General features: G+C 55.2%; 1 protein-coding gene across 1 annotated transcript in view; it reads right to left on the reverse strand.

Annotated features, from left to right (window-relative positions):
• The window catches only part of CDH4 (cadherin 4), a 556,898-nt gene that overhangs the window by 58,562 nt on the left and 474,772 nt on the right, over window positions 1-23,564 (reverse strand). Inside the window, exons 5-6 of the mRNA XM_033410223.2 lie at window positions 16,574-16,729; window positions 11,489-11,633 (exon numbers count right to left, since the gene is read on the reverse strand). Coding sequence (XP_033266114.2) covers window positions 11,489-11,633; window positions 16,574-16,729 — 301 coding nt within the window. The remainder of the gene's footprint in view (window positions 1-11,488; window positions 11,634-16,573; window positions 16,730-23,564) is intronic.

Genomic DNA, 23,564 nt, shown 5'->3' on the forward strand with positions numbered 1-23,564 from the left:
GTCCCCTGCATTGGCAGGCGGATTCTTAACCACTGTGCCACCAGGCAAGCCCTGTAAACCCAATTTTAATGAATTTAATTATCAGTAGCATTTCCCCAGAGGCATTAAGTATTTAAAAGAAATCCAGGAGGTTCTGTTTTTAGCAAATGGTGGACAATGTTATTTTAAACCGATCTTCCTCCTGAGGAAAACTAGAAAAACCGGACCCAACGTGAAATAAAAACATCTCATTAAGGGCACTAGAGAGATACAGTGACACAGACTCAGGGAGGGTGGGGCAGGCCGGAAAGGAGAACCCGAGACTGGGGGCCATCTTTCCTCTCAAGACATTTGCTGATTCCAGGGACTTCCTTGGCGGTACAGTGGTTAAGACTCCGTGCTCCCAATGGGGCCTGGGTTTGATCCCTGGTTGGGGAACTAAGATGCCACATGCCACAACTAAAGATCCTGCACGCGGCCACGAAGATCCCACGTGCCGCAACTATGGCCTGGCACGGCCAAATAAATATTAAAAAAAAAAGAGACATTTGCTGATTCCAAGTCGGCTTCTCACAGCTGAAGAGCTACACGGAGCTTTCAACAGACTGATGGGAATGGGGGTAAAAACACTGCGCTTAGGGCCTGCCATATGAGGGTGGAGCCTGGAAAATGCTCGAGTCTTTGGGTTGGACCCGGAAAGGCAGCGCGCTGGGAGTGAGGGTGAACAGGAAAGGAACCGTCCTAGCTGACGGGGGCACAGCTCTATTAAGGTGACTTAGGCTCTGATATCTGAGGTTACCAGACTCCCGTCAGGAGCGAAAGCACATCCTTCATAGACAAAGGTAACATCTTACCCTCAAGTCACCTCTACAATTTCATACACAAGGCACAGTACGTAACGAACCAGGCACACAAGAAGACAAAACCTGACTGAAAACAGAGACAAAGAACCGACCAGGACCAGACCAGGGAGATTCCAATAACAGAGTCATCAGATACAGATTAAAAGCAATCAGCCAGAGAAGCTGAAGCGCACCCCCAGATATTCACGTGGGACGCCCCGTTCTAGGCCCCCACTACCAGCCCCCACCAAGGCACACCTGAGCCCCCTTCTCTACCATGAAGCTCCCCGGTCCTCTGCCCGCCTTCGAGTCTCTGCCTGTGATGGTGGCTGGTGACCCCCCTGCTCTGAACACACAGCCTCTGCTGGTTCACACTGGCTGGTCTTCATTTATTTCCACATTACTGTTGGAAAAACTGGGTGAGGGACTCGCTCTGTCCTTTGCTGCACAAGCACGTGTGGGTCAGCAATGGTCTCAAATAAAAAAAAAACGTCCCTGACCTGCGAAGCTCACATCTAGCGGTGCAGCTAAACAAGGAGCATGATCAATTAGGACGTGACACCGAACGTCTGACAACTGGGCGTTGGCTAAATAAAAAGTGGTACATTCCCACGACGGCACTGTTTAAAGCCAGAGTATTTCGTGACGCTTGAAATGTTCACGATATACAGCAAAACGGAAAACAATCCAGTTTCTAAACTGTGTTCTCTAATATAACAACATGTTCGTGCAGGGAGATAGACCAGAGGGATCTTTGACGAACGTGCTCATGGCAATCTCTGCGTGGCAGGCAAGATGGGAGACTGTGATGTTTTTCTTTGTGATTTTTCTCTGTGTCTCTCAAGTTTCCTCCAAAGATTATCACTTGATTAACAGAAGGTAAAATGTTACTTAAAAAAAGAAATAAGGCAACTGATGGGACTTTTTTTTCAGCCTTAATCACAATTTGGTTTCTTTCAAGAAAGATTCTGGAAACCTGGCTGGTCCATGGCCACCACTCCGTGGTCAGGTGACCCATGCATGCCCAAGTGCTCTGAGCCCAAAGGCCAACGGGCAGGGTTGCCATGGAAACAAACCCAGATGAAATATAAATGTGCAGGGCCCTGGAACTGAGCAAGGGCTCCGTGATTTTCACTTCCTTCCTAGAAGAAGAGAATGGGGCGGAGGCAGAAGGAACTCCTTTTTGAGACCTGGAGAGCTGCCTGGGGGAGGTGGCCTCCACTCACTGTCTGGGCACTCGGCGACGCCTGCTGACCTGGGGGCCAGGCCCTGCCCTGGTGGCACCCTGCTTCTGCCCCCTTGCCCATGTCCTGTGTCTCAGTCTCCCCCTTACACTTGAGGGTGCCCCTTCCCGAACCCTCCAGCAAGTGTTCAGTGGCCACACGACGTCTCGGGGTGTGAGCAGGGCCGGCCTCCGTGTGTCTGGGCAAGCATGGCCCTGGCATCAAGGTCCCCCTGATCCTCTCGCCTTCTCCAGTGGGGGCGGGTCTGGTCCACAGGCAGCCGTGAGCGCCCAGCAGCCGCAATGCCATGGCACACCTGGGCTGCCCACAGGAGGGAGGGAGCGACTCAGCCGCGTTCCCCAGCTAAGCGCTCTGCCAGGAACCACTTACTGCAGCAGCATCGGTAGTAACTGGAGAGTTAGGTCTCGCCCCCATCACCTGGGCTGTGAGAACGAGGGGAAAATCATCCTTCTAGGGCTTTCTCTGGAGGCCTCGTTGGGCCTCTCCCCCTAGTAGAGAGGCCTGCATTTTTCTTAACGAAACTGAACATCACTCTGTATTTTCCTCTAAGAGGGCATGCTGTCCACTGCCCGAGACGCCGGACATCTCTTCATACATCGCGCAGCAGGAAAAGGGGGAGAAGGCAAACTCTTGGCTCTTCTGAGGAGTTCGTGTACAAACGCTGCCATGCGCCTTAAAGGATTGATTTCACAAACCTTAAATTGCAGTTTAATTTGAAAACGAATTCAGCTCCATAATTGGCTTTCCGCTCAAATCACTGAGGCTAAAGATTTAAATTCTCAACACGCAGATGACTTTCAAGTATCTGGCGCCATCTGTGCATCAGTCCGTGGCGTTAATCTCGGGGGACTCCGCCAGCACAGAGATACAAGAAATAAATAACCGGGGCCCGCTAATAATCTATTTAAGCAGAAACTGCATTACACAGATGAAGGTTTCTTTGACTTCATTTGCAGCACATAGATTTCTCTATTTAATATTTTAAAGCACATTAATTTCAAAATTTATAATATAGGCCCTCACACAGTTACAAGGGGTTAGGGAAAGCACAAATTCCAACTAGAGCCCTTTTGTTAAAAAATAGTCAACACACTTGAAAGGCTTGAGAGATGCCAGGAGACTGGTCAGGCTGCCTCTGGGCAGGAGGTGACACCGTGAATCCCATTTCCAGCTGGAGAAGCCTGTCGGAAAGGGCGTGGACCCATGGCTGCTGCAGAGGGAAGGGGGCTCCAGTTATGAGGACGTAGCCCCGATGATCTTGAGCATGTAGCCCACAGGCCTCCTGGAGCCTGAGGATTGTAATGTGAACGCCTGTGACCCCACCCTGTTACTTCACCATTAACCAATCAGAGGATTTTGCACGAGCTGATCACGTACCCGGGGACCGCCAACTCCCTTACCTGGCCTTTAAAAACGCTCTGCTGAAACCCTCTGGGGAGTGCGGGGTTTCTGAGCACAAGCCACCCGTTCTCCTTGTTTGGAGCTGTTTCAGGAAACACCTGCACTCTCCTTCACCACAACCTCGTGTCAGTAGGTTGTACCGTGTGGGCGAGCGGACCCGAGTTTGGTTTGGTAACACCTGTCACTGGCTGTGTCCTTACTTACCTGTTCTGCGCCTTCGTTCCCTCATCTCCAAAGTGCCTGTGTCACAGGACTGTCAGGTTGCAGTAGGTTATCCCATCGGGAGGCCTGAGGACAGGACCCAGCATCTGGAGGCCCTTGGTCAGTGCTGTGTTTCTGCGATGGCTGCATAATCAAAGCTTCAGCGGAAGGTGCGCCCCTTGCAGGGGGAGCCTGAGGCCTCCTGCAGAGACGTGGGGCCTCCCCACTGCCCCGAGTCAGGTTCAGGAGCTCAGGAAGAGCAGAGGGACAAGGCAGTCGGGGCTCACAAGCTTCAGGTCAGGGAGCCCAGTTGTTTTTATTTATTTTTTATTATTTTTTAAATTATTTATTTGGCTGCTAGGGTCTTCGTTGCTGTGCACGGGCTTTCTCTAGTTGTGGCGAGCGGGAGCTACTCTTTGTTGTGGTGTATGGGCTTCTCATCGTGGTGGCTTCTCTTGTTGCGGAGCACAGGCTCTAGGCACGTCGGCTTCTGCAGTTGTGGCTTGTGGGCTCTAGAGCTCAGACTCAGTAGTTGGGGCGCACGGGCTTAGTTGCTCCACGGCATGTGGGATCTTCCCGGACCAGGGCTTGAACCTGTGTTCCCTGCATTGGCAGGTGGATTCTTAACCACTGCACCACCAGGGAAGGCCCCCCAGCTGCTGTTTTTAATCTGTTGTTTCCTCTTCTCAAAGGAGCAGAACACAGCCTTTTATTTTATTCATTTATTTTTAACATCTTTATTGGAGTATAATTGCTTTACAATGGTGTGTTAGTTTCTGCTGTATGACAAAGTGAATCAGTTATACATATACATATGTTCCCATATCTCTTCCCTCTTGCGTCTCCCTCCGTCCCACCCTCCCTATCCCACCCCTCCAGGCGGTCACAAAGCACCGAGCTGCTCTCCTGTGCTGTGCGGCTGCTTCCCACTGGCTATCGGTTTTACATTTGGTAGCGTGTATGCGTCCACGCCACCCTCTCGCTCCGCCCCAGCTCACCCCTCCCCCTCCCCGTGCCCTCAAGTCCGCCCTCTGCACCTGCGTCCTTACTCCTGCCCTGGCCCTCATTCTGTCCCCAGAGCCCATACACGGATGTTAGCGCGCGGCATTCGGTTTTCTCTTTCTGACTGATTTCACTCAGAGCTCAGCCTTTTAAGATGCGCTTGCACCCCGGAGGGTCACCCCGAGGGGCAGGAGGGCTCTTGCTTCCGACGAAGAAAGCCGCCCTAGGGGAGGGCCTCCCAGGGTCTCAGCATCCACCCTGCAGTGCTGCCCCTGGATGCAGCTCTGGGAACAGGACTCGGGTCCAGGGTGAGTGGGCACCTGATGGGGAAGCCGGCACCTGGATGGGCTCCCGCAGCCCCTCGGGGCCACCTTCTCCTCTGGGGCGCCCTCTGCTGCTGGGTGCTGGCTGGTCAACGCCTGGCTGTGGCCTCACCCTGGGTTGGCCCCTCCCCCTCCCCTCTCCTGTGCATCCTCCCTCCCGCCTCCCAGATGCTTCCGGGATCCAGCAGATCCCTGAGAGGCACGTGCACCCAAACCTCCCCATCAGCCCTGGGGACAGGAGCCCAGCCCAGGCTGGGAAACTGCCACTGTTCAGACGTGGCCAATGGGGAGCTCGTGATGATTCAGAAGAACGCATGTCTGAGGTCTAGCCTGGCCATCAGGGAGACCAGCAGGGTGGCCCGAGGGACGCTGGAACGTAACATAAAGGACAGCTGGTTTTAAGTGAGTCTTATGGTTCAATCTGAGGTTCAACCTGACAATGTACTTGCTGGAGTTGGGAAAATGAACTAATATTTTGAGTAAGAACGTTTAACAATATTAATAAGTTAATACCCGTTAATATTAATAACACGATTAACGATAGCACAGGTGTCGGGAGCCTCAGGTGGGCGCCCTCAGCTGACTCCAGGAGGTGGGCGCTACCATTACTTCCATTTAACGATGAGACAGAGGGAGTAGCTGGCAGAGGCCCTGCCACGCCGCATGCTGGCCACATGGTGGCCGGCCGCCTGGATTCTGAGAATCGTGGCTGAGTGCCACGCGACGCCACCTGCCAAGTGCACAGTCCACCTGGGGAGGACACAGGCGACAGCCAGGGTCTGAACACTTAACGCGCCGTCCCAACAGCCTTCGACTCCGCCCCACGTCAAGGCTTCCCATGGAGCCGCAGTCACCCAGGCAGTGCGGGGCTGGCAGAGGGACAGACACGCAGATCAACGGATAGAAGCAGAGAACCCAGGAACAGACCCACAAATAGGCCCAACTGAGTTCTGACAAAAGTACAAACGCAGCTCAATGAAAGCCGTTCCAACAAGCGGTGCAGGAGCGCCTGGGCGTCTGCGAGCAGAGAAACGACCCGGACGCGGAGTCTCACGACCTTTAGAGCAAAGCCTACAGCATCTGCACCCGGGTGTCCGCGAGCAGAGAGACGACCCGGACGCGAAGTCTCACGACCTTTAGGACAAAGCCTACAGCATCTGCGCCCAGGCGTCCGCGAGCAGAGAGACGACCCGGACGCGAAGTCTCACGACCTTTAGAGCAAAGCCTACAGCATCTGCACCCGGGCGTCCACGAGCAGAGAAACGACCCGGACGCGAAGTCTCACGACCTTTAGGACAAAGCCTACAGCATCTGCGCCCAGGCGTCCGCGAGCAGAGAAACGACCCGGACGCGAAGTCTCACGACCTTTAGAGCAAAGCCTACAGCATCTGCACCCGGGCGTCCACGAGCAGAGAAACGACCCGGACGCGAAGTCTCACGACCTTTAGGACAAAGCCTACAGCATCTGCGCCCAGGCATCCGCGAGCAGAGAGACAACCCGGACGCGAAGTCTCACGACCTTTAGAGCAAAGCCTACAGCATCTGCACCCGGGCGTCCGCGAGCAGAGAGACGACCCCCCCTGGACGCGAAGTCTCACGACCTTTAGGACAAAGCCTACAGCATCTGCGCCCGGGCGTCCACGAGCAGAGAAACGACCCGGACGCGGAGTCTCACGACCTTTAGAACAAAGCCTACAGCACCTTCAGGACCCAGGCCCTGGGAAGAGTTCTCAATACTCAAGCCCAATCCATCGACGGAAAGTGGAAAACTGGACTGCATCAAAATGAAAATCTCTTGCTCCCAAAGGATGCCATGAAGAGGATGAAAACACAAGTCCCGGAGGGGGAGGAAATACCTGCAAACTACATGTCCGACAAAGGGCTTGTATCTCGAATAAGTAAAGAATTCTCAAAACTCAGTGATTAAAAAAGCAAACTATTTAGAAAATGGACAAGAGACATGGAGAGCCATCTCATCGAGGAGGATGTGCGGATGGCAAACAAACACAGAATGAGATCTCCAAGGTCGTCAGCCATCAGGGAAATAGAAATGAAAACCGCCATGAGATACCACTACCCCGCTCTGAACAGCTAAAGCAACACGACACCACCAAGTGCTGACGAGGACGTGGAGAAGCCGGGCCACCCACGTGGTGGGACAGAAGATGGCACCGTCACTCCAGAAGAGTGCATGGCCATCCCTCGCAGAGCTGAACCCCTGTTCCCTGTGCCACCCAGTGACTGCGTTCTTGGGTATCTGTCTCAGAGAAATGAAAACTTACATTCACGCAAAAGTCTGTATGGGGATGAAAGATCTTGGAGGTTTACTATGGCCCCAAACTGGGAACAACCCAAATGCCCTTCAAAGGGTGAACAAGGGCAACGCATCCACACCGCAGACTGCTCAGCAATGAAGAGAAATGAACTGTGGACACACACCACTTGGATGAGTATCTAGAGAATTATGCTCAGTGGAAAAAGCCAGTCTCCTAAGGTAACACACCATATGATTCCATTTATATGAACGTTTTAAAATGACAAAATCATAGAGACAAATGAGAGCAATGATTGCAAGCGTTAGGGATGGCGGGTGGGTGGGGAGACGGCTGTGGATCTGAAAGGGCAGCTTGAGGGTCCTCGTGACGGAACCGTTAGCGTCTTGACCATGGAGGTCACGCGAATCAGCACACGTGATAAAACCGCATGCACATGGAGACACGCGCACACGCACGCGCACACACACACACACGCACACACACGCATGCAGGCAAGGCTGCTGAAGTCTGAGTGAGGGCCAGGGCTTGCACCAATGTCACATCCTGGTGTGACCCTGCACGGCAGCTCTGCAAGATGTTACCACCGGGATAAACTGGGTGAAGGATCTGTGGGGTATCTCTGTACCATTTCTTAGAACTGCATGTGTATCCACAACTATGTCAAAATAAAAAGATTTCTTAAAAAGACATTTCTTCCAATGAGACCCCATGGGAAGCGCATCTAGGAGTCCATGGGGTGGCGATACCTGGGGAGCTGGCTCAAGTCTGTACACAGCCTGGCCCGCCTGCCGCCTGCCCACCCAGGGGCCTGAGATGCGTCTGTGGACCCCAGGCCCCAGCGGGCACCAGGCCACAGTCCTCTTGAGCCTCCTCACCTCTCACTTCAGTGGGACCCTTCTTCTTGGGAACCCTAATTTTGGTTCCACTTTCTGGTGAACTTGAAATCAATGAAACTCCAATTCTTTATGGAAAACATCCCTATTACAGATAGATAATTCTTATAAATTATTACGAATCTGAACTGATGAGCTCAGAGTCAATTTCAAAGCCAGGGAGAGAGGCCTTGGCAGAAACGACCGCTTACTTAAGACCCATTTTGCTGCACAGGGACGCACATCAGTTACCCTCCCATCATGACAGAGGGAGTGCATGGAAACAGCGAACGTGCTCGTCCTGTGTGCAAAAACAGTCGCCCCTGCAGATGCAGCGTTTGCCCGGGGGTGTGGGATGGTCGCCTCAAGGGGGTGGGCAAGGCAGATTGGGGGGACACAGTATAGGGTGGGTGTCAAGGCGGGGCTCTGCAGACATGGCAGAGTTTGGAAAGGCAGGGGTGACGTGTACACAGGGAGCAAAGCTCCCGCGGTGAGACGTTCAAGGCGGGGTCAGCGGACATGCTTCCCTTTCTGCTCTCATCTGGAGCATGGCATGGAGTCTCCAAGGGGCTTGGTGGCCCCTGGCCAGTTCCATCCAGGATTTGGGACAATGAGACCAGGAGGGGACAGATGCTCCCGGGGGAGGGGAGGGACTGCTGCTGTGAGCACCAGCTTCAGGGGGCCCCGTCTGGGTGGGGACCCAACACGGCAGCCACTACCCACACGTGGCTATTTGTATTAAATACAAGGAGAAATTTAGCTTCTCAGTTGTAGGAGCCACAGTCGTGTGTGAGCCCATTCAGCCCAGCAAAGCCAGAGAGGATTTCATAAAACTGAGGGGCCCGGGGCTGGGAGAAGGACGCGGGGTGATGTGGGATCGGCCTGGGATCTGGCCCCAGCTGGCTTGCTGATGTCCCCATGTGAACTTCCCAAACTTTAGAAGGTTCTTATCCAGCTGAGTCAATGCTGAACACACATTCCTATTTGTTTTCCATTAGAACGTGCATCTGAAACCCTTCATTAGCCTATCATTCCAGAAAATAATGACTAACTTCTGGTGGTAGTTTTTCCTTATCCCACAAAGGCACTGTGTAAAACCCTTCCATTATTGTAATTTACTGGCGTAAGGGAAGAAACTGGAGAGACTATTTCCAAGTCCCCGGGAGTCTCCTGCCCCGAGGATGCCGTGCCCGCTTTGTCTGGACATCAGGGTGAGCGAGGGCATCAAGCCGGGTCCAACGGGGCACCGTGCAGCTCCATCCCTGGCTTTGCACAAGGAGGCACGTCACCGTTCCCCTCTGAGGGTTGTTCCGGGAACAGAGGTGCAGCTGGGGGCCCCCAGGGGCTTCGAAAGTCAGCCAACATTTAGTGCAAAAGGTCCCAGAAAGGCTCAAAGTGTCTGGGGAATCAAGGACCAGTCAGGGACAACACCAGCCCTCAGCCTGCCCAGGCCACACCCCGCTATCCGAGGATGCTCCTATCAGGATTTCGAGGGGGCGACAGAGTAATTTGCTGCTTTTGTTATCCTAATGAGTAAAGGCAGTTACGCATTTGGGAAAACTGTCTCTATCGATCTATTTGAAAGTAAGATGCAGGAGGCTTGATTTGTGACATCCAGGCAGCTTTACAGAGCGTCCTGGGTCTTGGGGAGAGAGGACCCGCCGCTTCTGTTAACGAGAAAGCCCCTTCCCCAAGCCTGACACTCACTCCCCACCCTGATCCTTAAAGAGCTGGCTGTTGGCAGCCCTCATCTGTTTCCTTTGGCTGCTTGTAGCTAATATGGCCACCCGCCGCCTGCCCCTGCCCCTCAGGGGCCTGCAGGGCCCAGCTTCCCAGGGTTCCTGCAGAAATAATGTCATATCCCGTTCCCTTTGCTGACACCAGGCTGGCCCGAGCGTCCCAATTCCGAGAGACAATCAATCATAAACGCAATCCACCTTGTTGCAGCAGCAGCCCCGAGACGGAGCCAGGGGAGAAGGGTCGATAAATGTTTGCTTTCGCGGGCCCCGCCTCCCCTCAAGCCGGACGCCCACTGACCCCTCCTCAGAGGCCCGGGAAGCTGGCCTCAGGTTGCCCGGCAACGCAGACCTTCCCCAGAGCCCGGAAGTTTTCCCAGGATGGGTGCCCGCCGGGGAGCCAGGGAGGGGCAGCCTCTAAGATGCACTTGACGGTTACACGTGACGGTTACACTTGACGTTCAGATCAACAAGCAATACCCTTTACTCTAAGTATGTTCCCGATACTCCTGCATAAAAACGATCCCTTGTTTCTCTGAAGTTCAAATGTAACCTGAGTCCTATATTTTAGCGGTAACTTCCGGCAGCCCCAGCAGGGACCTCAGCAGTGGTGCTTGACTCAGCTCCCCACTCGACCTGAGCTGAGCAGTTGTCCCAAGGACAACCCCGCCCCCAATCAAGAGACAGAGGGGTTGCGGTTCTCAAACGTAAGCAAGTGCAGAATCACCTGGGAGCTCGGCTGCTGGCCCCGGGGCCCCATCTGCAGAGTCTGAATCAGCAGGTGCGGCCACAAACGATGCATTTGTGACGTGTTCCCAGCTGATGCTGCAGGTCCCTGAGCGGGGGTCCCAGCATCGGCTGGGGCTTCCCCCCACATCCACACCAAGGGGCCGGGGCGGCTTCCTCCACCTCCCCAGGCCCTGAGTCTAAAGGGGAGAGGGGGGTGCCCACTTCCTGGTCATTATGTCACCCAGAGGCCAGATGCTATAAAGTGGCCGTTACCATTTATGCTGGACAGGAGCCCACGGGAAGACAGGCTCTGGGTCAGCTCTGAGGGGAACCAAGGCCTCAGGCACTCGGCTCACCTCCTCGGGCCGGGGAGTCGGCCCTCTCACGGGCTTCCCGTTGTGCTTGGAATCAAACCCCAAGGGTGCCCAGGAGGCCTCAGGTGGCCAGCCTGCTCTCTGACCTGCCCCAGGACCTTTGCACATGCTCTTTCCACCCCGAGTTCCCTCCCAGCCCTTCTCTCAGCGCTGTTCCTCATCACGCATCAGCTCTTGGCCCACAGGGCGCCTCCGCAGAGGGACCTTCCCTGATCTACAGCCGGCTCAGTGCCCCGTGGGTTTCCTTCTGAGCCTAATCATCACTGCAATAGCTTCATTCCCTGTTTTTGCTCTTTTGTCTGTGGCCCCTCTGGACCGTGAGGTCTGTGGAGCAGGGACCCCGCTCCCCAGTGCACGCAGCAGGTACTCGCAAACACCCGCTAAAATAAACGCGTCAGCGACAAGTCCCACGGTGCCCCCGCGGCGGCGGGGGCTGCGTGGCCCTCCCCTAGCGTGGGGGCCCTCCCCTAGCGTGGGGGCCCTGCCCGCCCTCGGGGCCCGGGGCTCACCTGGCCTGGAGCCTTCGTCCACGGAGCCGTTGTACAGCTGGCTGAGGAACTCGGGGCGGTTGTCGTTCATGTCAATCACGTAGATGTACAGGTCGATGGGATTCTCCACCTTGTTGCCGTTCATGTCCACGGCGTGGGCTCGGAGCTGGAAAGCAGCACACGCCATCAGCGCCGGCGGCCGCCCGGTGGGGACACACCTGCCCGGCCGCCTAAGAACAGCCGAAAGCAGCTTCCTGGGACCCGCAGCACTGGGACGGTGGTGACGTAACAGCTCCGGGCCCCCCGAGGGGCAGCCCGGGGACACGTCATGAGCCTCGACTCTCTGTGGAAATGGGGAAGGGTCCCGAGAGGGCAAAACCGGGTGTCCCGTGGGAGCCTGACTGACCCGAGGGCCCACGCCGATGCCCACCCAGGACCCACGCAGACCGTCCCCACGCTATTGCCCATGAGGGTTCACGTCCACCTAGAGGAGCTACACAAAGGCCACTTGTGCCAACCAGGGCTGGGGGCTTAGACTCCTGCTGCTGAGAGGTCAGGCCTGGGAGAGACACATGGGGGCCTTGAACTTGGGGGGCCACTGTGAGGCCACCCTGCTGCCCATTCACACCCCGGCTTATCTGTTCTTGGGGCAGCAGAAACGGGTCCAGGGGCCCTGGGGTGGAAGCCCCCGCTCTGCTGGGGAAGGGGCTCCAGGGAACTGCATCTGGGAACGACTTGAAGGTACAAAGGGAAGAGACCCCCTCAGCTCGGCCTGCAGCGTCCAGAGGGGCTGCCCAGACTCACCCCTTCACTTCTGGATTTTTTTCTTTTTTTCACTCATTCACTCATTAATTCATTCCCTCAGTCAATATCTATCGAGGGCCCATCTGTGCCAGGCACTGGGCTGCACCCTAGACTATGGCTCAGTGAGACACGGGGCTGCCCTGGGGCTTCTCGTGTAGAAGGGAGACGGACCCTGAGAAGGAAAGGAAGCAGTACAGAACGCGTGTGACCACAGCGACCCGCTGGGGTGCGGAGGAGGCCAGGCAGGCCTCTCAGAGGAGATGACGTTGGAGCTGAGCCCTGGACAAGGGGCCAAGAGGACAGCAAGTGTGGAGGCCTCCGTGGGGCACACAGAGTGGCTGAGCTCTGCAGGCAGCAGCGGGGGCTGGAGCAGGACCACTGGGGACCTGGGATTTAGATGGGAAAACCAAGTCTTGGCGAGTGGAAGGGACCTGCCTGGGGTCTCTCCAGCCAGAGCTGTGACTGTCACACAGCCATGTCCCAGACCCCATCTCTCTGTGGAAATCACGTTACCCTCCAAGCCGGACACACCAGACCTCAGGGTCTTTACACCAAGACAGTGCCAAGCCAAGGGTGGCCAGAAGAGCCTGTGCTCCAGGCCTCCGGGGGGAGGGGTCTCTGAGCAGGGGCCCCACCCACAGTTGTCCACGCCACCCCCTCGGTGCCCTGCACCCTGTGCTCTGCCAGCCTCAGGGGAGAGGCAGCGGTGCCCATCCTTGCCTGCAGGAGGGGCCTCGTGCTAACTGCAGTACGCCAGCCCCAGCCCGACAGCCCTGGGTGGAATTTTACCCTTGAAACAGTGTGTTTAGTGGGGAGCTCCAGGCTGGGTTCACAGACCAGGTGATCTGAGTCATCAGAAGGGGACAAATGAGCGCTGATTCCCGGGACCCGCAGCCCGCTAAGTGGTGTGGCTGCCCCCTCGCAGAGAGGCTTGAAGTATCGTGTTTAAACGTCTCAGGATGCTGTGCGGTTGTTTCCACTAGCCACCCGCCCCAGCCGCCGTCAGTCCCCAGTCCCGGGAGCCCCGGTCTGCACCTGCCCTGCTGCGGAAGTCCTTCCCGCGGGCCACCAGGCCATCCTTCATCTTGTCAAGGGCAGCCAGGCGATACGGCACTGAGCCAAAGGCTGAGAAGACTTTTAAAAAGGGTAATTCCGAGCTAAACTTAAAGTTATCTTCTACCTAGAGTGACACTGCCGCTTGGGCCGCTACCTTCAGCAGCAGGAGCACCCCGAGTGGAGCCAATGACAGAAAGTGGCTGGTGCGGTTCTCCTCGCCCACAGCCCCCAAGTTTAAATAACATTCGATGGTGTCCGCTGGAAATCTCTAAGAGCGCCCCCAGCCCCGTCCATCTCTCAGGCTGCGCACACAGCCGCCGGCTGGGGGACGGGGGTCTGTCTTGGTGGTGGAGACAAGAAACGTCCTGCGACTTGCAAATCTGAGCATCGCACGCCAAGCGAATTCCCGTGATGCACTGTGGGCGCCTGCGGACCGTGTGCGGGACCCTGTTCTCTCCCCTTCCAGGTGCTCGTTCTTCGTGTCTTAATCGTGAGCCATTGGTTTCTTCCTGGGGCACGGGACCCGGAACATTCTATGTCCAGAACATTCTATGTGGGCCCTGGAAGTGGCCTCACGTGGACTCTGGAGGCTGTCTTCCATCACCACCAGCCTCTGGCTCTCGCTGCGCCCTGGCTCAGGCTGGGGGTGCCCCCAGAACTCTACACGCACTGCCTTACCTCACAGCTCCCAAGAACCCATGAGCTGGGTGCTGTCCGATCCCTATTTTAGAGATGGGGAAACGGAGGCGCAGGAAGATTAGCGAACTTGCCCAAGATGACGGTATGCGGGAGAACCCGATAGCAAGCCCTCTTACGGAGTCCTGAGAGAACTTCTGGGGAGTCACCTTGCAGGGCAGTGACAGCTCGTCTGTCTCGTGTTGGTGGGCCTCCACGCGGTCGTCTCATGCTGACCCGTGTCCAGTTTACCAGCTCCCTCTCAGGTGGGAGGCCATCCCACCCACTCCACAGGCAAAGGTGCCGGTGGAACTGGGGTCGGGGGGAGCAGAGAGGATTCTAAAAGGGCCGCAAGGATGTGGGGCACTGGTCTCAGGAGTGAGGGCAACGGGGCTCACCCCGTGATCAGGTCAGTCATGTGGCGGGCTTGGCTTCAGTGGCAGGGAGACTGTCTGGGTGGACAGAGGTAGCCTCGTGGCCTCTAACATCAGAGCACTTTTCCTGGCCAGCGGCAGGCGAGAGCGTGAGAGACTTGTAGCGCCATCAGGGGGTGGGAGCGGCCCCTGGCCAACAGCCGTAAGGAACTGGGGGCCTGTCTGCCTCCAGCGCTTCCCCTCAGTCTCTCAGTCAGCACGGACTCGTTGGCAGGCGAGGGGAGCTGACCTTGACCTTGAGCCATGCCGTGAGCACTGTGGTGGCAGCACACAGCCCCCGTGGGGCGCCAACAGTCACGTTGAGTTGGTGTGTTTCCTGTCGCGAGGCTGGCTGAACACGTGTTGGCTGGATTGTCTCGCTGGTTCTGTGCACCTACCGTGGCGGTTAACGGTGGGCCGGGAACTCTGGAGACCCCAGACCACTGCCAGTCGGGTCTCCTTTCCCCAGACCTGGCTCCTGCCTTCCCAGCAGCGGGTCTGGGGGGTGCGGAAGGGGGCTCAGGGAGGCGTGTGGTGTCCTCAGCATCGAGCAGCTCTCGGGGTGCCCAGAGCTGGGGAGCCTCAGGAATGGACGTAACGCTGGGTGCAGCTCTGGGCCGTTTGCGCCGAGGCGCAGATGGGGCCCTGGAGGCCCAGACAACCACAAGGTGGGGTCCTCAAGCTTCGGCCTTCCTGTCGATCCCACCTCAAAGGGGGCCACGAGCCTCATGGCCTTGTGTGACCCGCACAGTCACACGGGCCCTGTGTTCAGAAGGGCCTGCGTGTGGTTTAATGCTCTGCCGTCACTATCTTAAAATCCTTAGTAAGCTCGGAGGGGCCCCTGTTTCATTTTGTGTCGGACCCGGAAATTCTGTAGCCGTCCTGAACATAGGGAAGTAATCCACTGAGAGAGGAAACCCTCGTGGCTCAGAGGGGACTGCCCGCCCCCCAGGATGGGCTCTCGCAGGTGCACCTGCTTCTGACGGGACATCAGGAGTCCCTCAGGGAAGGCCACCGTTGCCAGCGGCAGAATCAGCCTCCTCCCACCCACTCCCTCCCTTCTGCGAATGGGTTGTGAGCGTCCCGCAAGGGCTGGGCTCTGGTCTCGGGCCAGGGGATGTGGTGTGGACAAGCCCGACGGCTCCCTGCCCGCGTGGAGCCTTCCTTCTGGTCCAGGAGGTGGACAATTAACCCGAAACGAATAACCAGCAAACACGAGGCGCAGCAGAGCCTGTGGCCACACTTAGCACCTCGGGCTGGAGCCGAGCGAGCTCAGAGCCGGTCAGCAGGACGACACGGGCAGAAGGCTGTGAAGTCCATCCTCTCACGTGAACGTCTTTGTTTGTAAATTACAATCCAGGAACTGGGAGCTCCGACGTCTTGACGATAACCCCAAGGGCAGCCTTCCCAGGGGCTGGGCTCCGTCCTAAATGCCTCACGTGTGGTCGCCCGTGAGTCCTCGCAACGACAGGCTGATGCAGCCTGGTCATCCGCCCCCTTCGCAGGAGAGAGCACCGAGGCCAGAGAGGTCAAGTGCCCAGGTCTCACCTGCTGGGGGCGGGGCTCCAGCCCGTGTGATGCCCGCAGGTGCGGACCCTCATCCTGCAAACAAGGATGCAGAGCCCGGAGAGGGGCCTGGCACCAGGGCGGAGGGCCACTCCCACGGGCCACCAGGCTGTGAGGCCAAGGAGGAAACGGGTGGACAGTCCCTTTCAGCTGAACCCTGAAGTCTCCACTTTCTCCTCCTTTCTCCCTCTCCACGCACAGCTCCGAGATGCAAACAGCAGTGCTGGCTTCAGAGCTGCCTTTCCGCTCTCAGAGAGGCAGGAACAGAAGGGCTGCAGGATGCATGTCTGGCCATCACAGAGGCCGGGGATGGCACAGCAGCCTCTCGACCTCCCCGCCGACCATCAGAGCTCCTGGCAGGTCACGTGGATCCACGTCTTCCAGGTGGATCCAGTTCTACCAGTCGCTCCCCCAGTGCGTCCCAGACCCTCCCAGCATCACCCGGGAAGGTGTTACAAGTGCAAGTTCTCGGCCCACCCAGCCCCATGAAACAGACACTCTGGGGCGGTGCCCCGCACGCCCCTGGGCTTTTCTGATACAGACTTGGGTTTGCCCTCCCCCCGCTCAGGGACCTGAGGCCATGGACACTCACGTGGTAGGAGGCTCGCTCCTCCCGGTCCATGGGCCGTGTGACATACATCCGGCCAGACATGGAGTCGATGCTGAAGACCTCCACCGGGGGCTGGTCGGCGCCCACGCCCGTGATGCTGTAGCGGATGGGGATGTCGCTGTCTTTGTCGGACCGGATCTGGAAGGAGGAGCAGGTGGAGGGGAGGGTCAGGCTGCAGTGTGAGCAGGGCCACGTTCATCCCACCTGCTGGCCACACACGTGGCCTCTCCCAGGTGCATCTGGGGCCACAGCCAATGCTTCGTCCACTCTGGGGACCGGAAGGGCAGGCAGAGGCCAGGGGTTTACTGAGAGCCACCGCTGCACATCTGGTGGCCCACCAGGTGACAGGGGAGGACAGGACACAATATTCCAAGAGGAAAGGGTGTGCAGCGAGCATGGCAGAGCCAATGACACCGACGGGAGAGCCTGCAAATGATGGTTTGAAGTGGCTGAGGACCCAGTGCAAACACCCAGCACAGCAAACCTCGACAAAGACGAGGGCAAGGGAACAGCACACTCCATGGAGATCTGAGGGCAAAAGGTCAGGGCCAATACGCTTGTGCCCCCGAGCTGTCATCCGTGTAGGAGGGAACAGATATTTCTGGATGCGCAAAGATGCAGAAAACGTCCTGTGTTCTTGCGCCTTGGACAGAGGCCGAGAGGTGGGTCACAGCCAGGATCTCAAGAATGGGGGCTGCGACGGAAACGGCCCACGACCAGTATTTAGACACAGAAACTTAACTCTGAAAATTGCTGTCAATGTGGTTTTATGGAGCTGAGTACAAGCACGAAAAGTTTTTTTTTTTTTTATAACAGAAACTGTATATTGTTGAAAAAACAATTTAATAATGCTTATCTGGGCCCCAAATCCAAAGTAAGTTAGCAAAGCCTGAGAGTTGGGGGAAGAAACGGAAAGAACAGAGAAAAATGCACGATTCTGTGTTTTCTGTGGGGTGGGGTGGGGCTACACAGAAACAACATGTCACTTCTGACCAGATCATTAGACAAACATACGTCTTTGGGACACAGAAAGGACACCAGCAGAATTAAACAAAGACGTATGTCTTTCATTTAGATGAAGCAAAGACTCTTGTCACATAAAGGGCAGTTAATAATCATAGACACCGTGAAACACTTGTCCGAAAGTGGGAAACTATAAACAAGCCACAAGGATGTGAAAGGAATAACTGATGGGGTCAAATTAAGATTAGCATAAAACTCTGAACACACCTTTAGAAAACACAACTTCTAAAAATCAAAGCCCAGGGCACCATGGCAACATTTTATAATCAAATGGACCACAACGAAAACCTCAAATTGCACAAAGCAAAACTGACCAGGACATTTTATTAGAATAATGCAATTAAAATTTAACGATAATTTTAAAGAGACATTTTAGAAAACATTCTGAAGTAACCACAGGTTAAGGAATCAGAACTACATTTAGAGGTGATTTAAAAATAGTAAAATGACAAGAAGACGATTACACAGTGAAACCCAAGGAATCTGGCCAGAGACTGAATCAAAGCAAACCCTCAACTTCAAATGTTTTCATCATTAAAGTAGAATTACAGTGAATGAACTGAGCATTTAGCTCCAGAAGGAAAGGAATAACAAAGCAGGATGCGGCAAACACCCAAGTAACTGATTAAGACGAATGCAGAAATTTCTAAATCTGAAAACAGAAAAATTGGAAGAACTGATAAATAGATTCAAGAGCTGTACTTCGGAGAAAAACCCGCAAGAAAATAGATGCACCTTCGGCAAATTTAAGAGAAAAAATAAGACTTAAAAGAACATTTTATTCTTTATATTTTATGTTAGCCAAGTCGAAAATCTTGACGAAACTGTTTATTTTTTGAGAAAATACAAAATTTCAAACTCAGCTAGAAAGAAGAGCAAACGTGAAGAGACCACTATTTCTTTAGGAAATTCCTCCGCAAAGGGCTCCAGGGTCAGGTGAGCTTACCTAGGAGGTGTCTGAAAGTTTTCCAGAGCAGAGGACACAAGAGAAAAAGCAATCCCCCTGGTTTTACAAATCCTCCTTGGATACCATTCTCCTCCTGAGAGCACAAAGTAAGGTAACTGCAAACCAGTCCCACACAGAGACGGAGATGTTACGGTCAGAACAGAAATACCAGCAGGTGGGGTTCAACCTGCCCTAGAGCCGCCATCATCACATCCAAACGGGAGGGCTCAGGTGTGACCTGAGAGTGAGTCCTTGTTAGAAGCTCCAGCAGGGCAAACCTCCACAGAGCCTGTATGGTCCTGTTTCTGCTACACTTTTGTAAACGGTCAGGCCACGTTAAATGAGACCAGATTTATGTTGCAAACAAATCGGTCTTACCATGATTGCCTTTGGTAGGAACGTGGCTGACTGTAGAGAGGAAACTTCGGTTTTGGTAGAAAGCTGTACATTGAGATTCTAGTCCTCTTTGTTGTCTTTGAGGTTTTATTTTCTACCTGAAACTGGACTGGATCCGCGTTCTTCTAGTTTCCTCAAATATCTGGCCGCGCTTCTCCAAACCAACGTTTCTAATGTTCTCCTGCCTGCCCCCGCCCCCCCCCCCTTTTGGTCACGCCTCACAGTATGCAAGACCTTGGTTCCCCGAGCAGGGAGCGAACCCACGCCCTTGGCAGTGAAAGCGCCTAGTCTTAACCACTGGACCACCAGGGAAGCCCCTTCTCCTGCCTTTCTGACTTGGAATCACTAAGAACAAAACTGCCCTTTCCCCAAAGCCCTGCAAACTAAGGCTGGATGACTGGGTATGAACTTCAGAGAAGCCCCCGAAACAGCTCATGTACCGACAGCCTGCCTGCCTGTTGCCATGCCGACGTTCAGAAAGTTCCCTGGAACATGCAATGACCTCATCAGAGGCAACCAGACTGCAGAAGATGCTGTGAGATCACCAACCAGAAATCTTCTCGACTGGCTGCCCCCAGGACTCAGAAACGGGTTTAGAGCCTGTTCCAACCATTAACTTTGTTTTTCTTTCCCTTCCGTGGAAATGCCTCACATTACACACCTGACTGTTTGCATCCTGCAGAGCCATCCTGCAACCCTGCCTCCTGGAATGAGCCTACTGCTAACTGAACTGAGAGATGGGTTCAGTGAGACGGAGCAACCCGCCAGCCCAGCTGCTAGGCCGAAACTGCTTGGGGGAGTGTCAGAGGCGGGGATGAAGGTTAGCGCCACCCCCAAACATGCCGCTGGGTGTAGTGACTGTTCTCAGCTGCAGGCCCTTGAGAACCAGCAGGTACAGGAGGGGTTTTCTCTGAGCTCCCTCATCTGCCTGGAGACAGAGACTCAAAGAGGCTCAGGTGTCACAGATCCCCTCCCCCCACGGTGGGGTTATCACCTGAGGAGGATTGTTGCCTCTAGTCTTGGGAGGGGGGCTAGAAGAGACAAGCACACCCAGGCCGACCTGCCACACGACCACACCTCCCACCCCTCCTCCAAGGGTCCATCATCTTTCCTACAAGTCACTTCCTCTCCCCTGAGAGGCCTACATTCCCCTCCCCTTTTCCTCTTAGACTTGAATTCTCAGCCATCTTGGGGAGCTACTCATTTTCCCTGGGTCCCCCATGTATGCATGACGCACTCGTGTTAATACACTTCTGCTGCTTGTTCTCTTGTTAATCTTTTATTACGGGGGTCTCAGCCAGGAGCTCAGAAGGGGCGAGAGAAATTTACTTTTCCTCCCCCTACACGCCTAAGTGGGATTTATCTCAGAAACTAAGGGTGGCTTTTTCTCGGGCAACTTATTTCTGTAGCACAATCATCATCACAGGCTGGTCTCCACGGAGGCTCCACAGAGATTTGATAATGAACATCCTTTCCAGCTGAACCTGGACCATAGAACAAGCCATTCCCCAGAAAACGCCACTTCCCAGAAAATTCGGTCCAATAGAGGACACCTTACCTAAACCAGCATTTACTGTTAACACACCAGAGTCGACCCCCCCAGGTCATGAGCGTGGGGGCAGGGACCCCAGCCGCCCCAACGGCCTCTTACCTCCTTCGCGACAGGATGGGGAAGAGAAAATATCAGGAACCGATGGTCCGAAGGAGGCGACGCTTTCACCCCACAGGCATCATGGAGGTCAGCGCGACCTGGTCTGCTTGGGGGCCGACGCGGGCCTCCGAGAGGAGCCACGCGCGCGCGCACACACGCACGCACACACACACGCACGCGCACGCACTGTCCGTGACGGGCGCCTTCGCTCCGGCTTCCCCAGCTCCGCCCTCCTCCCTCTCCTACCGTCACGTCCGGTTCTCCTAGTCCTTGTCCGCCCTGAGCAAGACCACGGAGAATGGCTGGGCCGGACGCCCCCCACGGACCCCTGGGCCGGGGTACCGCCCGCCTTCTGCCTGGATTGAGGGGGGCGTGGGAGTCCATACGGCCCTGCAGAGATTGGGGGCGTGGGGGACACACCGGCCCACGCAGTGGTGCTTCCCCACCCCGCCCTCTCCGGGCCAGGCTGCCCGTCCTTCACAGGGAAGTTAGTGATGAAACGGATGAAAAGAACCCGCTACACATTTCAAGATTTCATTTTTTGCAAAGAAATCTCATTACATCCTGACCGTCGAGCCGCGTTCCCTTAATTCTCCAGGCGCCTTCTGAAATACGCACAGGGTGCCCTGAATTCTCCCACAGTTTACCGTATTAAGAAGAAATACTGTGCAGATGAATTCACCAGATCAGGGGAGAGCAGTTTCCCCTTGATTTGTGTCTGGAAAATGAGAAAAACATCACAGCAGCGTCCGGAAGGACCGTGAATAAAGAGTGGAGGTGGGCATTTCCATCACCCATCTCACTTTTATGATGCCACTGAGAATTATGCTCTTTTGCATTTGTTACTAAAGGACAGAACAGATGGTAAAAGGTTAGTTTAAAGTGATGTCGACATTAAAATAACGTATGGTGCCTGGCCATTGTGTTCGCCAGGGACCTCGCTCGGAGGGCTGGATCCGTCCTTAGGAAAGGCTGGATGAAATGCAGGATTCTGGCAGGCTCTCCCCCAAGGAGAAGGTATTTGCCTAATTTCGAATAAACTTGAAACTTGGAGAAAAGTCACCATGTGTGGTTTTGAATTGCAAACGCCCTGGAGGTTTATTCCCAAAGAATTGAAGGGGAGGAGAATCCCACTGGACCTGCAGAGAAAAACCTGCCTCAGGACAGGCAGAGGCCCAGTCAGCTCAGGGGACACCGTCAGTGCAGGCGGGGCCTCTGGTGTTTCAACAATATCTTCACTTGGCCCACGTGGCCTGTGCTGTGTGCCAGGCCCCATCACGCCGGACAGACACAGCCCTGCCCTCACGCGGTTCATGGACCAGAGGAATTAGATCTAAAAAAATGACAGCCTCTCAGTGCAGTATAAAGTGACAATTATAAAATGGGGGAAGAACAGGGTCTGTGAGAGATCCTGATGTAAGGACTTGGGGGGCAAAGAGAATTTTCAAGAATGTCCAGTTAAAATTGAGTGTTTGGTCTTGTCCACCACGGTACATGATTCCTGGACATGTGTGTACATACACACACACAGAAACACGCATACGCACATAAAACAGACATGTAAACACACCCAAACACACCCAAACACACACACCTGCAAACATACATATAAGCATACACACGTGTGCACATGTGTGCACACGACTGGATCTCCCCTCCTCTTGCTCTAAGTCTCTGGGAAGGCGATGGCTATTCTGCATCTTAATGGCTTTGCCACGCCACTAATAAGGCCTCCCTGACCCTGTCCCCATGTTTCAAAAGATGCTCTCAAAACCCTTAGGATCAAGTTCTTCCACAAGGATGTAATTCTTCAGTGAAGTATTGCAGTGCTTTCTCCTTGTATGATATTAAACCCAGAGACCTTCCCAGGAAAACAGGTTGCAGACTCTCATTTTTGTTACGTTTTGGGAGTTTTGAGCTGCCTGCAGCAGAGGGAGAAGCTCTGAGTCGTGGCAGCAGATGCTTTGCCCCCACCCACCCCGCGCTGGCCAGGACGCAGGCAGGCGTATCAACACTTGGCTGTGACTGGCCGGCCAGGAGGCTGCGGCCAATTTTCCTTATAATTCGACTCTCACCAGAGCCAGAGTTAAGAGCACTCCTTCACCTTAAATGTACTTGCGGCTTCCCCGCGGCCTCAGCTGGTCCTCACGGCCCTCACGTTGGCCTGCGACGCTGGGGCTTCTAGATTTTCATGCTGACAGAGAATCAGGGTTTTCTCAGGTTTTGTGTCCGTCATCCCGTCTGCTCTGCAGGGACGGCTCACCTGTTCCCCCCCTCCCAACTGTTGAGCACTAACGCTCCCCCACACCCTCCTCTGGGCCCTAGGAACACAAACGTGCTGTCTGTCCCCACGGATGGCAGGTGCAGGCCTGGCACGGTGAACACAGTAGGTGCTCAATCTCCCTCTTCCCTGAGCCCCGAGGGAGGAGGCTGAGGGAAGGGGGGGCCCCCGAGGGGGCGGCAGGTGGTCGAAGATCCCAGGTGGGAGGGAGACGGCCCACCCAGCCCTGTGGCTACTGTCTGGGGGCAAAGAAACAGCCGCGAAATAGGGAGGGGGCAGAGAAGAGAGGTGGTCACCCCTCCCCAGGTGAAAACCTGGAGCAAAAGAAGGAGGAGGGGGACCACCCCCGGGTGCCTGCAGAGGCTCTGGGGGCCCTGGGGGGCTGGGGAGGGAGTCAGAAGGGTTCTGCTCTAGAGACTCAGCGGGAGCGGTGAGCTGATGGGACCAACAGCAGGACGGCCCGTCCTTGGCCTGCTCTTCACTGTGTTTATCTTGGGCTTCTTTGCCCAAATTAGGGTTTCCCTCCTTACGTGTCCTTATTACGCCTCGAAAGCCTGAAGCTGGCGCCGAGCTCCCCTGTGAAGAGGAGCGTTCCAGGAATCTCCACCCCACACCCCTGCAACTCCTTAAGGGACAATGAAAGGAAAGTCCCAGAATGTCGGCCCCACTGACGATT

This window comes from Orcinus orca, chromosome 16 (assembly GCF_937001465.1).
Source record: "Orcinus orca chromosome 16, mOrcOrc1.1, whole genome shotgun sequence".
In the NCBI taxonomy this organism is placed as follows: domain Eukaryota; kingdom Metazoa; phylum Chordata; class Mammalia; order Artiodactyla; family Delphinidae; genus Orcinus; species Orcinus orca.